A 14,943-nucleotide genomic window follows, 5' to 3' on the forward strand; every position below is an offset into this window, starting at 1 on the left:
CTGCTATGTGCCAGTACAGGTCTGGGAGCTGGAGATAGAGCAGAGAACAAAATAGTACCTCTGCTTTCATGGACATGGCATTCTCATGGGAAGAGGCAGAAAATAAACAGGAAAATCAACGGCAGTGGGTGCTAAATGCTATGGAAAAGAATAAAGCAGGAAGCTAGAGCACCTGGTCTGAAAGCAGGGAGGCCTGGATTTTAGGTAGGGTGGACTCTGAGGAGGTGATACTTGACTCCAGAGCTCAAGGAAGTGAGGGAGTGGGTCACATGGCTCTTGAGGGAAGAGGTTTCTGGATTGAAGAGTCCCAATGTAGGCATGTGATGGGCTTAAGGAATGGCCTGGAGACTGCATGGCTGACCGTGGGAATGAGGGGACAAGAGACAGGAGAGGAGCTCAAGAGGAAGCGGGGCGTCCATTCAAGGTAGGGCTTTGAAGGGCCAGGACTTTAGCTCTTATGTTGAGGGAGATGAGAAGCCAGTCCATCTTTAGTAGAGCAGTCTTTCTAAAAATATGACCAAAAAGAGGTCAGTGTCACTGCTTGCAAAACTGAACATTTTAATCTTCACGAAAAATTGAAACAATGCAAAAAGCACACAGCCAGGTAGACAACAATATTTGCAACAAATATGACAAAAGAGTAAAATCTGGATTCTATGAAGAGTCAGTACAAGTTGGTAAGAAAATCGTAGGAACTTATGGAAGATTTAAGTACATAAAATTCAGGAACCTCTTATGTCAAACATCATAAAATTAAAAGGCTAAAACGGCGACAAACCTGTGATGCCTAGAGGACATAAATATATAAATCAAAAAGAAAAAATAAGCTCTGTAGTGGAAAATTAGCCAAAGAGTTCATCAGATGGTTCCTAAAGGGAGGATTTAAAATTATTAGGGAATGTTGAAAAAAAAAGGTTGAGTCCAAGTTACAAAGAGATACTAAATAAAACAAGATAGCTTTTTTTTTTTTTTTTGCACCTGTCAAGTAGGGAAATACTTTTCAATAAGAGAACACACAATGTGAGTGAAGATGGATTGAGATAGGCATTCGTAGGCATGGCTGTTGAGAATGGAACTGGAGTATATTTTCTAGAAAGTATTTGGGAGATCCAGAGCCAGAGCATCACAAATGTTCCTACCCTTTGACCCAATACCCTGCACTTTTGGAAGTCTGTCATAGGGAAATCATCACCCCAAAGCGTTTAATTCTCCAGGATTGTTCTTGAGCCTGAAATGGGTCTTGGCCGTGTCTGGGAGCTGCGCTGACTGGAGAGAGTTATGGGTGAGTGAAGGCAGCCCATCCTGGGTACAGAGAAAGAAATGCAAGGTGCCCTTGGATCAAAGTGCACAGCAGCATTCCCGTCCACAGGGCAGTACACTGGTCATTAGGCGAAGAACGAAGAATATGAAAACACTCATTTAAAAAGATACAAGCACCCCTATGTTCACCGCAGCATTATTTACAATAACCGAGATATGGAAGCAGCCCAAGTGTCCATGGATGGATGAATGGATAAATGAGATGTGGTGTATATAAACATGGACTATTACTCAGCCATGGAAAAGGATGACATCTTGCCATTTGCCACAACCTGGATGGAGCTTGAGTGTCTTTTTTTTTTTTTTTTTAAAGATTTTATTTATTTATTTGAGACAGAGAGAATGAGAGACAGAGAGCATGAGAGGGAGGAGGGTCAGAGGGCGAAGCAGACTCCCTGCCGAGCAGGGAGCCCGATGCGGGACTCGATCCCGGGACTCCAGGATCATGACCTGAGCCGAAGGCAGTCGCTTAACCAACTGAGCCACCCAGGCGCCCGAGCTTGAGTGTCTTATGCTAAGTGAAATAAGTCAGAGAAAGACAAATGCCATGTGATTTCACTCATATGTGGAATTTAAGAAACAAAACAAACAAACAAAAAAGAGACAAACAAAAAGAGACAGATTCTTAAATGCAGAGAACCAAGTGATGGGAGGGGGGAAATAGGTGAAGGGGATGAAGAGGACACTTACCATGACAAGCACTTACTAACGTTTGGAACTGTTGAATCACGAGAGCATACACCTGAAACTAACAGGACACTGTATGTTAACTCTACTGGAATTAAAAAATAATAACAATTAAAAAAAGGATGAAGAACAGGTAGCCCTTTTCTTGGAAGAAATTCAGCATTTTATAGGCCTGAAAAGACATTTAGCCCTTTTGGCACGGACTCCCACTCTATTGGCATTTCAATCTGGAGTGGCTGCTCTCTGGGTTATAACTTCCTCAACTCACTAACAAACTAACATTTGATTTCAGGAAGCCTTCCCAATGAGTCAGGCTTCTAGCACTATCTATCTTGAACAGTGCCTGCCACAGAGGTCAGCCAACCTCCTGTGGACAATACCGCCATCCCCAACCTAGAAACCGAAGCTGGATGCGGTTACGGCGTAAGTGAATATTCGTTCTGGGACTCTGGCCATGGAAGAGCATTTTCCACTGCACTGACCAGCATTCATTCTGTCACCAGACCTTACGAGTGTCCAGGTCTTATTTAAAACAGAAAAAAAAAAATCCAGAAACAATTTAAATGTCTGACAGTGGGAGAATGGTTGAGTAAATTCTAGTTTAACCATAGAACGGAATGTTGTTCATCCATTTAAAAGGCTGTTTATGAACAGATTCAATATCTTGGGGGAGAAGCTCGTGTTATAATGTTTACTGAATTGTTGCAAAAGAAAACCGAGAAATGACCTGAATGGCCATCAACAGGGGAGTGGTTGAATAAATTGAGATACATCCATGCCGTGGAATATTACACCTTTATATAAAAAATAAGTTAGATATGTATCTACTGCCTGGAAGTTGTCCCTGATGTATTGTTAAGTGAGAAAGCATGGTGCAGAGAAATGAGCTAATGTAGGATCTCATTTTTAAACAAAATAATAAAAATTCTCCCAGAATGTGTCCATTTGCTTGCATGAGAGTGGAGAAGGTTGGAGAGGAACACCTAGGCGCCTGGTCACTTTGGGTTGGGTGGAAGGGAGAGAGATAGGAGATCAGTTTTTCTTTATATGTCTTTGTGTTGCATATATGCATATCTATATATATCACAAATGCACCTTGCCTTTGTAATTTAAGACAAGAATAATTTACTGAAGAAAGATCACACACAATTATATGTGCAGTATTAGCTGCACAGTGTGAAATGTGTCTGGAAAAATCTAGGAAAAAAAAGAAAATATTAATAGCAGTTGCCTCTGGAAGGAAGGTGCAGTTATAATGTTTTGTCTTTTTTATCCTTGCCTGTATTTTTCAAATCGAATGAGCAAAATGTATAAATTATTATTTAAAATATACGGGCTTCCACCTTCTCACCAGTCCATCTTGCCTTTACTTACTACGATCTGGTCTCTGTCGGCCTTGCCTCCAGCCACCTGACTTTGCTGAAATTCATGTATCCATTCAGCACATACTTGCTGAATTCTCGGCATTGGGGAGGCAGCGGGAACCAGGACGAATCCCTCACTCTTAGCGTTCTCCTTCCAGAGGGACCATTGAGAAATCAAACTGAGTGACCTCTCCCCAGACCCTCATCTTAGCCTGTCTGTGGTGCTCAACACATTGAGTCAAGTTCTCCTGCGTGGAAATGTCCTCTGGTTCTCCTCCTGCCATTCTGCCTGCCTCACTGCCCCCTACCCCGTCACCCTTCTTGTCCCTGTACATGGAAACTGTTCCCAGGGGCTCTGTTTTGAGCCCCTTCACTTGTTTCTCCATAGCAGGAGTACAGTTTATACCCAGATTCTGAATCAGAAATGGCAGATCTGTGCCGCTCTGAGCCGAGGCAGCCGCCCAGGATGCTGGGGATGGTGGTAAATGTTGGTATCTGTGGTTGCCAGGACATGGATGATAGTGGCCTTTACAGTGTGGTCCCCGTGGGCTCTGTACTTCAGATGCACTCTGTGCATCACTCGGTGCACATGTTGGTGTGTTTGCTTATGTCTGGTCTAGGATCTGGGCCCCATGGTCCCTCACCGGGTCTAACCTAGAGGAATGAATGAACAAATGAATGAATGAATGAATGAATGACATAATACAATGACATCTCCAGGCAGATTTTAGAAACATGAGTAGATCTGGTGCCTGTGTTGATGAGGGGAAGTTTAGGGAAGTGAATTAGGGGGCTCCTTTGAAGCTTTATTTCATTATTCTTGTGGCTGAATATTTTTCTGGTTTCTGGGCCATTTACATCTTCTTTAGTAAACTAATTTGTTCAAGACCCTGTCTGATTTTTCAGTTATAGCGCTTGTTGTTTTCCTATTGATTTGCAATGGTTCTTTGTATATTAAGGCAATTACTTTTGTGCCTAACGTTTTTGTATCCTTTTCTCTTCTGTTTCTATTTTTGACATATACAAACTTTTTGCATAAAACTATCAGGCTGGTAGTATTTTCCAGTTTTTCTGCTCAGAAAAATCAGCCAGATAATTATTTGCCTATATTTTTCTCTAATTACTTTTTTGGCTTGATTCTGTTTTAACTTCTAACTCTTTTCTCCATCTGGAATTTATTTTAGTAGATGGTGTGAGTTGAGGAGGTAGTGGTTCTTTTCCCAGTTAATTTGGTGGCCGTGCAAAATGTTTTTCTTTTCTCATTGATTTTTTAATGTTGTCTTGTATATATTTCAATTTTTATGTGTGTTAAGACTTCCCACAATACTGTTTCACGTTCTGCTTGTCTGCTCTTAGACCACCCCTCCGCTGTTTTCATCAGCATCATTTGGTGATTCTGGTTAGTATCTTGCAGAAGGAGGATACTGCATTTTCAAAAAATATGCATTGTCTGTGACCATCTATTTTTCCACTTAAACTTAGGTATCATCTTACCAAATTTAAAACAGGTCATTGGGCTTTTGATCAGAATTGCATTAAGCTTATAAATTAACTTTTCAGAAGGTTAATATTCTAAATTAACCTTTCAGTAGTTCGTCTTTCTGCTCAAGATGATGTTATGTCTCTTCAATTATTCAGTTTTTTAAAATCCCTCTCTAAAAGGCATTTTCATACAGTGCTTGCTCATTTCTTACTGAGCTTATTTCTATGTCTTGCATGCATTTTGTAGTTATCATAAAGAAGAACTTTTTTCTTTATATTTTTATCTGTCCCTGGCATATGGAAATGGTATTGATTTTGTAAACTTATTTTGCATTTGGCTACTTTACAGAGTTTTTTTTTTATCAGTACTAATAGCTTTATAATTGATTTCTTTGGGTTTTGGGTATATTAAAATGTCATTTGCAAACCATGTTTTTCTTGCTCCTTTTTTTTTTTTTTTTTTAGTGTGTGTGTTGCATGAGTTAGCTCTTTCAATAAGTCATGAAACCTCACAGGTGATAGTAGCATTCCTGATCTTAATCAGGTGTTCGCTGTAAGTATGAATGTTGGTTATTTTTCTAAAATGGATGCTGTATCATGGTAAGGAAATCTTTTTCCTAGTTCCAAATGCTTATTTTAATCAGGGTTACACGTCTAATTTTATTAAATGCCCATTTAGCATTTATTCAGAAGACTTTAACTTTTTTTCTCCTTTAATGGAATACTTTGTGTTAAGAGAGTTCTCAATAGTAAAGTCATTTCAGAGATTAACTGTCCTTTGTCAGTTAATCCCAAAGCGGGCTTTAAAAAAAAAATTAGTGTTGACTCCATTTATCAGCATCAGAGTTAAGGAGGGGGGTGTGAAGTGGCTGCTCACATGTGAATCCTTCTGTGAGTAGCCGTGTGGTTTGGGCTCCGTTCCTTAATTTCTCTTTGCCTTGGTTTTTCATCTGTAAAATGGAGACATTAATAGTCTCCGTTTTAAAGGGCTGTTTGTGAGGTTTAAACAACTCAGTCTATACAAAGTTCTGAGAAGAGTATCTAACCAAACACTCACTAAATAGAAGCCATATATTAAATTATTAGAAATTTACCATGTGTGTGCCTGATACTGAGTTTGGGGTGTGGATTCAGAGATGGGAAAACTCACATATGGTCTGTCTTCTCATGGAGCTTACAGCCTGGCAAGAAGACAGAGCCTTATGAAATAATCACGTGGAAGCATGGAAATTTTCCTCTATGATAAATGCTATCAAGAAGAGCTATGGTGTCATAAGAACATGTAATAGGGGGGTTGAGCTAGTCAAGGAGAGACACTGGACTGAGATCTGAAAGATAAATATGCCCAGAAGGTAGGGAAGAGTATTCTAGGAAAAGAGAAGAGCATATGCCAAGGTCCTGTGGCTGTGCAAGGAAGATAATGTGCCTGGTACAAAAGTTGAGAGGGTGGTGTTTGAATGGAACGCTAGTGGACACTGGGTCTAAGAGGTCACTAAGGACCAGACCACGCAGAGACCCTCCCAGGCCCGCAAGTGATTTTCTTCCTTATTGAACAGCAATGAAGAGTCATGGAAGGTTTGGTGTAGGTTGGGGAGAGGGGAAGTGACCTGATCAGATTTCTGTTTTAAAAAGACATCCCTGGCTGCAGTGTTGGCAAGGACCAGAGTAAATGTGGTTGACCAGGTAGGAGGTTATTATGGCAGTCAAAGAGAGAGACTGGTATGGACAGGGAAAGGGGGGAGTGGAGGTAGAGACAAGATGGTAGATTGCCTGTGGGGTTGTGATGGAGAGGAAGGTGTCAGAGGAGAGGGAGGGAGGGAGACATCACAAGCCTGCAAATCCCAAAGGAGATGTCGGGGCTGGAGTTCAGAGGGAAGTCTAGCCTGCAATGTGAAGTTGTGGGTTGTCAGTGGGCAAATGGGGAGGTCCTCTAGACTAGACAGAGAGGAGGAGAGGTCCCAACACTGAGCCTGGAAAGGGGCCAGAGGAAGAGCAGGGAGCGGAAAGAAGGAGAGAGCAGTGGTGTGGGAGAGAGCCTGTGGTCCCCAAGCAGCAGCATCATTGGATCCAGTGAGAGGAACAGCTTCTGGCCCCAGGAGGATGCTGTCCATCGGAAGGTCAGAGTTCACATTCCAGCCAGGTACCCAGGCAGTGTGCATGCACGGTGAAGTCTGAGATGTTCTGGCCTGGCAGGAGTGTTTCCAGAAGGAGGATACGTGTGAGCAACAGTCTTAGAGGCAGCAGAGACAGAGATCTGTTAAAGGGAAGACTGAAAAATATCCACTGGACCCATCAGTGACCTTAGTACACCAGCTTGGGTGGATCAATAGGACCCGAAGGCAGAAGTGACAGGGCTGGAGAGCGAGTGGGAAGTCAGGAAATGGAGACAGAAAGTATAGACAGATTGTGTTTTCTAGAAATTTGGCAGCGAAGGGGAAGAGAGAGACAAGGCTGGAGGGAATGCAGTGGGAATTGTTTTCTCGGTGATGGGGTCCTGAGCACACTGAGAATGGGAAGACTCCAGTGGAGAGGAAATGATTGGACGCATGTAGCGTATGCAAGAGAGAGACACAGGTCAGCTTTGTGATGGGGAGCGGGGATGGGATTCCAAGGGCAGATGGGACGATTATGTTTAGATCGGAGCAGGGGTGGTTCCTCCGTTGGGAGAAGGAGGACAGCCAGGGGCAGATTGGATGGGTTCGGAATTGGTGGGGGGAGACAGAGGACCAAGGGATCCCCCCTTGTGGCTTTGTTTTCTGTGCCAGGTGGGAGGAGAGACAGTGAGCTTGGAGGAGGGACCTGCAGAGTCAGGAGGGCATGGAAAATGGAGAAGGTTGCAAGTCTTCATTCTGGCATTTGATGTTCTAGAGGGGAAGCCTCTGTTCTGCCCTGTCTGGTGGCTTTTGGTTCCAACTCTCTGAGCCTTATTTTCTTACCACACCGTTCTTCCGAGGCTCGAGTCCAACGACACACATTTTGTCATCTGCGCAGTGCATGGCACAAGCAAGCCTAAGCTCCGTCTGTCACCCACCCTCCCTCCCTCTGTGCCCAGCCTGGGGCAGCCTGGGAAGCCCGTGGGAAAGCGGGTCAACATTGCTCCTTTTTCTCTGGAAGCTTCTGGGAGTTCTTCTGGCCATACTGACCTGCTCCCTTTCTCTCTCCCAGGCCAAAACTGCACGTTCCAACTACAGGGTCCCAATGGGACAGTTGAGAGCCCAGGGTTCCCATATGGCTACCCCAATTACGCCAACTGCACGTGGACCATTACTGCGGAGGACCAGCACAGGATCCAGCTCGTGTTCCAGTCCTTCGCCCTGGAAGAGGACTTTGACGTCCTGTCGGTGTTTGATGGCCCGCCCCAGCCAGAGAACCTGCAGACCAGGTACTGTCTCCGTAGCCAACAGCGGGGACCTGAGCCAAGCCCGCTCGCCAACAAAGTCCTCTGTTCCTATGGGCTCTGCCCTCAATTCCTCTGCTTTCTTTATGTTTCCAAATGCCTTTCTCCAGCTTAGAAATACCCAGTAGGCGGGACTGATGGCTAGTGTATTTAGGAAGATGAGATAGAAGACACAAAGTGTTGTAGAGAAGTTCAAGTCTTTCTTTTTTTTTTTTTTTTAAAGATTTTATTTATTTGACAGAGAGAGATATAGCGAGAGGGGGAACACAAGCAGGGGGAGTGGGAGAGGGAGAAGCAGGCTTCCCGCCGAGCATGGAGCCCGATGCGGGGCTCTATCCCAGGACCTGGGATCACGACTTGAGCCGAAGGCAAATGCTTGATGCCTGAGCCACCCAGGCGCCCCTCAAGTCTTTCTATTAAGACGGATTTTGCATGGATTTGTGTGTATGTGTGTGTGTATCTATTGGTGTGCATTCTTTGCACGCATGGAGATCTATTTTCACCCCTTAGATCCAGCAGATATGTGTTGAAAGCTAATAATGATCATGTCTTATATCCTGTACTTGAAAACCATCAATACTTTGTTGGAGTTTGCCTTGCATTTGCATGGCCTTGACTGTGGGCGTAGAATCAGGAGTTTGGGGCAGGGGCACTTGGGTGGTGCAGTCGGTTAAGCGTCCAACTCTTGATTTTAGCTCAGGTCATGATCTTGGGGTTGTTAGATTAAGCCCTGCATTGGGCTCTGTGCTGAGTGTGGAGCCTGCTTGAGATTCTCCTTCTCCCTCTGCCCCTCCACCACCACCCCCCAAAAAAGGAGTTTGGGGCAAAGTTCCCACTCTCTCAAACCCCATCCTGGTTATTGGAAGAGAAAACTCTGGAAGGGCTTTCCTGATCCCCTGAGCTGTCTCCCGAGGGGGAGAGAGAGTTCACGTCGAGGAGGGAGATAGGCAGGGAGACTGCTGCCTTTGCAGATGGGCAGACTTGTCTAGGACAGAGGTCAAGGCCCCAGAGTCCTAGCTCTCCAGCTTTTGTTGACCTGGTGGCCAGCTGTGCTCCATGGCCAGCCTTGTCCTGGTTCTGCCAGCCAGGCTTTGGGCTCCCCAGGGAGCCAAAGGGTTAGTGGCTTACCAGCCAAGCCCTGGGGACCTCGGGGTGCTAATGAGCGGAACAGTAATGAGCCGTTCCCTGGCAGGTGCTTTAACTCTCGAGGCTTTGTTTAAGATGCTCTGTGTCCTTAGCTTGCGAGCTTCCGGAGCAGGGTCACAAACAGCACTTACAGGACAGCACCAGCCCTCTTCTCTCCCGCTCCCTGCCCTCTCAGGGTAGTGCAGAGGTGAGGCTGCCAAGCCTGCAGCAGAGGTGGGGGCCGCTGGGGCCCCTCTGACTAGTAGCTCTTCCCGGACAAGGCTGGGCTTATCCATCCTGCCTTGACAGCCAGCATGTTTGGTGCACGGTAGGTCTTCAGTGACACTTGGGGGGGGGGCAGGGTCTAGAGTCCTCTTCACTTATTCACTGCACAACTATGTCATGAGCACCCCTTATGTTCCAGACACTGGCCTGGGTGTGGGGGGTGCGGCAGCGAGCACAACACAGCCACTGTCTTCACGTGGGCTACCTGCTAATGGGGGCGGCGGACATGGATGTGAATATGTGAGTTGAGCATTCAAGGACATCAGAGCTAGAGAAAAAGCAGGGGGAGACTGGGACTGGAGAGTCTGGAAGAGGTCGCAAAGGAGCGAGTCCTTACCACTGGGTGCTGAGCTCAGTGGCACCATCTGTGGGGCCCCTGCATAGACTTTTGATGGATGTTGAATGAAGTTGAAAGATGGAAAGGCTAATGGGGTACTTTGCTGGGGTGTGGACAGCTGGAGGCTGACTCCGGTTCTGCGTCCTAGAGCTGTTCTAGCTTTCCTTGCTCTGAGGTCCTACACGGATGTAGTCAGACCTCTGCTTTCTGATGCTTAGGTTTGCTCACTGGGAGAGTGAAATGCAGAACATCCACGGGAGGTGGGGGGACTGGTCTGGCCTGGAAGGGTGGGGAGGTGGTCCTGGGAGGGGAGGCCCTGGTTGTGTCCCCTGCCCCAGCGCAGCCCACTCTGGCCAACCAGTCGTGTGTGAGGAGGAGCTCCCAGGGGTTGTGCCTTCACTAGGTGGTCCCTGCTTGGGTTCTCCCTTTCTGTGATTTTCCCCATCTGCTCATTTCCGTTCATTTCAGTAGCCAAGGGCCTGCAGGCTTAGCAGAGGGGGAAGAGTGCTGGGCCTCTTGGGGCCCCTGCAGCCAGAGGAGCTCATAGCTTGGAGGACACTGGGCAGGGAGATGATGCCAGAGGACAGCCTGAATAGCAGCCTGTGTGCTCCTTGAAGGTTTTGGAATGGGGCTCCTTCCAGGGGTGTAGGGGGGACAGCATGTGTGTTTGGGGAGGACTCTTGGGTCCTTGTGAATTATTTTCATGTTCTTTGCGTGGTTATTAGTCTACTCAGGTTTTCTTCTTATTCGTGAATCAGTTTCTATATGTATGTTTGTCCACGAAATCATCCCTTTTATGGAGATGGTCAAGGGTCTCAGCCTAGAATCACATGCATTACAGTTTCCCCATCTGTCTGGTATCTGGGAACGCACCTTCTATCTCGCGCCTGCTCCTGTGTGTTTGTGTTTTCTTTCTTTTTACTCAATTAGTCTTGTCAGAAGTTGCCTGTTTTATTGGTCTTTTTAGCATTCCACCTGTAGGGGTATCAATTTTATTCTTTCTCTATTATCTACTGACTCATTTTTGCTTTTATCTTTATTCATTCTTTTCTCCGTCTTACATTGGGCAAATATTGCTCTTTTGCTGATTTCGTGAATTGAATTAGTTTCATTATTTCTTGTTTGATAACAAAAACCTTAAGAGACATTTTCCCCTAAGTATAACTTTGACCATATCCCATAAATTTTGATGGATAGTCATTATTTTAGGAAGAGCCTCTAATTATGGTTTTGTGCCTTCCTTGACTCTAGGGTTTTTTCCCTCAGATTTTCCAGTAATATTTTTTATGCTTAAAACATTATTATCTAGTTGTATTGCATTATGATCAGATGATTATTTCCACTTTGGAGAACTTGCTTTTTTCCCCACAGTGTAAGATCATTTTTTGTTAACTGTTCTATAAGTATTTGCAAGAAATAATTCTTTCTGAAAAAATTTGTGTTATTAACATTATGCAGTTTTTCTAATTTCTTATTGTCTGAATGAGGTTTGTCAAAGATAAGCAATGCATTGTTTTCACATTTTCACTATTGTTCTTGTCAGTTTATCCTTTTATTTCTAAGTTTTTACTTTATATATTTTGGTGCTATACTTTTCAGCATGTAAATATGTTTAAACATTAGATATTGAGTGAATTTTATGTATTTTTTCAATAAAAAAGTTATCTTTATTCCTCCAGTTTTTTTTTGGTCTTAAATTCCACTTTGATGCTAATATAACCATCTTCATTTTCTTTGATGTTTGTATTTATTGGGTCCTCCTCTTTCCCAATTCCTCTGTTTTAAATATTTCTGGCATTGTTCTAGTTATATCTCTTAGGACATCATATCATTGGATTTTTTTTTAAGATTTAAAAAAAATTTATTTATTTGAAAGAGAGAGAGGGAGAGAGATACAAGAGCGAGCACAAGCCAGGGAGCAGTGGCAGAGGGAGAGAAACAAGCAGACTCCCTGCTGAGCAGGGAGCCTGACCCGGGGCTCTATCCCAGGACCCCGGGATCCTGGGCCGAGAGCAGACACTTAACAAACTAAGCCACCTAGGTGCCCCTGGATTTTTATTTTTAAACCTTTTCTGAGAGTCTATTCTTTAATAGGAAAGCTTGATCTACTCACATTTTTTGGTGACAACCTGTATGTTTGCTCCAGTATAATACTTAATGCTTTCTGTTTTTAAGTTTCCTTACTCTTATTTACTCTTATTTCCTTTTCTCTACTTTCAAGTACAAGTTTTCTTTGCTTTTTCTGTGATTTTGATTCTACTAGTGGTTAAGTTACTTCTTCAGAACACATTTTTTTTAAAGATTTTATTTATTTATTTATTTATTTGACACAGAGAGAGCGCACAAACAGGGGTAGCTGCAGACAGAGGGAGAGGGAGAAGCAGGCTCCTCACTGAGCAGAGAACCAGACATGGAGCTCGATCCCAGGACCCTGGGATCATGACCTGAGCCGAAGGCAGATGCTTAACTGACTGAGCCACCCAGGTGCCCCCAGAACACATTTTAAGGTGTATTTCTCTGTCAACATCTTGTCTGGGTAGGCTTTTTCTTAATCAGGTCATACTGGCACTGCATCTTGTAGAAATTCCTTAGTGTTTGTAGCATGTAATTATCTGTCTCTTTTTCCTAGTTTCCAGAGTGGACATTTATATTGGCTCTTTTTAATATACCTTCGATTATTTCTATGAGAACTTAGGGGCTCAAGTGGAAGGGGAGTTTAACATGTTGGCTTGGCTCTCCGTCTTCAACTGGAAGTTTGTCCTAGGATTTTTATTCTTTTTGATGCTATTATGAATAGAACTAATTTTTATTTTATTTTATTTTTGGATTATTCACTGCTAATATATAGAAATACAGTTGGTTTTTGTAACATTGGTCTTACGTCTCAAGACCTTGCTGAACTTGTTATTAATGCTTCTAATTTTTTTATTATTATCTGTGAATAAATGTTTTTGTTTTAGTTTTTCCTTTATAATCTAGATGTCTTTTATTTCTTTTTTTGCCTAACTGCACTGGATAGGATCTCACTACCGTCTTGAAAGGAAGTGGTAAAACTGGACATCCTTGTTTTCACTCCTGATCTTAAAACGTTCAGTCTTCCGCTGTTAAGCGTGTTGTGAGCTATAGATGAGTGCTAGATGCCCTTCGAATGAAGGTTTTAGCAGATGATTTTGGCACAGTCTGGCTGCAGTGGGGAAAATCCACTGGATTGGGGGCCAGACTGGTGACCGCCAGGCCAGGTAGGAGACAGTGGTAGCCAGAGCTAGACCAATGGAGAGAGAAGATGGAGTGGCTTTGTATGATATTAATGGAAAGGCATCGTCCCTGAAGTTAAGGGCAAATTTATAGGGACTGTGGAGTGTAAAGAAGAAGAAAGAGGTGGAGGATGACTCCACCGTGTCTGACTTGGAGGCAGAAAACAAGCAAGATCAGTGTGCGTGAATTCCGGTTTCCAGGAAAAGGTGTTCTCACGGCATACCAGGGTCTTTTCTGTACAGATGGTTTTTTTTTTATTCATCTAGTGGAACAGGAAGGTCATGTTCTCTCACGTTGTTTTCCTGTGAAACAGTATCACACAGGAGGAGGGAGGGGCAGGCCTAGATTTATACCCAGGTAGGTACTACATTTATTAACGCTGTGACCTGTGCTAAGTTTGGCCTCTCGGAGCCTCATCTATAAAATGGAAGTCACACTGTCCATCTTTGCCCATCTTCCAGGGTGGTGGTATGGGAGCCCCCTGCTACAGATCCCTTCGTGCTCTAGCAATGGTAATTTGCATCCTTCCCCGTCCCTCTGTTCCCAGACCTAGGAACTCGGACTATTCTAGAGGGCTTTGGCGTCTGTCCTGCCACTGCACGTATAGACTTTTTGGATCACAGGAACACAGGTGTGGAGCACAGACACTGAAGAAGGAATCGGGCTCAGGGGCATCCCTCACCATGGGTGGCATTACTGAGCAGCAGGTTTCTCTCTGCCCGGATAGCCTGTGGCTTGCTGTGTTTATTGTCTACAACTCCGCAGCCTCAAGTTTTGTAGTTCTGCTGTCTGTGCATTTTGAATGCATTTCTTCTTTCTTCTTCTTTTGCTCCAACACTGATCTTTTTCACTTGGTGGATGCGTTCCAGCACAAGGCTGAAGGGTCACCTCCCCACCTCAATCCCCAGCCCCCTTTAAACTTACCTTTCTCCGGCTGCTTGCTCATGGGTTGTGTTATGAGTGACAGGCTTCTTAACTGATTAGATTCTAAGCTCCTTGAGGCTGGAAGTCAGGCCTTCTATCACATTTTGCTGTGGCAGAGCCAAGCAGTGAAATATACCTCTTGCTGGTGGATGACGTGAGCTTGCTTTCCAGCTGTTCCTTAGCCGGCACATCTGCCAGTCTCTTTGACTCTCAGCCTCAGCATCCCCATCTATGAAGTGGGTATATCAATATCTGCTTCATAGGTTGGTTGGTGAGGATTAAGTTAAATCATGTGTGTAAACCACTTTGAATTGTGATAAGATATAAACAAAAGGAATACTTGTATATTTGGAGAAGAAAATCAGAAAACACAATTAAGCAAAAAGACACCCCCCCCATAAATGTATAAGTCATGTGGCAGAGCAATGGTTCTCAACCCCCAGGGGACGTTTGGCAAGGTCTGGAGACATTTTTGGTTGTCACATGGAGGGGAGGGGCTGTGGCATCTAGTAGGTCATGGCCAGGGATGTTGGTTGTCACATGGGGGGGAGGGGCTGTGGTATCTAGTGGGTCACGGCCAGGGATGTTGTTGTCACATGGGGGGGAGGGGCTGTGGCATCTAGTGGGTTGCGGCCAGGGATGTTGGTTGTCACATGGGGGGGAGGGGCTGTGGCATCTAGTGGGTCACAGCCAGGGATGTTGGTTGTCACATGGGGGGGAGGGGCTGTGGCATCTAGTGGGACGTGGCCAGGGATGTTGGTTGTCAC

At 44.6% G+C, this 14,943-nt stretch overlaps 1 protein-coding gene across 1 annotated transcript in view; it reads left to right on the plus strand.

Annotated features, from left to right (window-relative positions):
- CSMD2 (CUB and Sushi multiple domains 2) overlaps positions 1-14,943 on the plus strand; it is a 587,452-nt gene that overhangs the window by 50,087 nt on the left and 522,422 nt on the right. The window contains exon 2 of the mRNA XM_035019158.1: positions 8,019-8,235. Coding sequence (XP_034875049.1) covers positions 8,019-8,235 — 217 coding nt within the window. The remainder of the gene's footprint in view (positions 1-8,018; positions 8,236-14,943) is intronic.

This window comes from Mirounga leonina, unplaced genomic scaffold (assembly GCF_011800145.1).
Source record: "Mirounga leonina isolate KUSES-001 unplaced genomic scaffold, KU_Mleo_1.0 Mir_173, whole genome shotgun sequence".
In the NCBI taxonomy this organism is placed as follows: Eukaryota; Metazoa; Chordata; class Mammalia; order Carnivora; family Phocidae; genus Mirounga; species Mirounga leonina.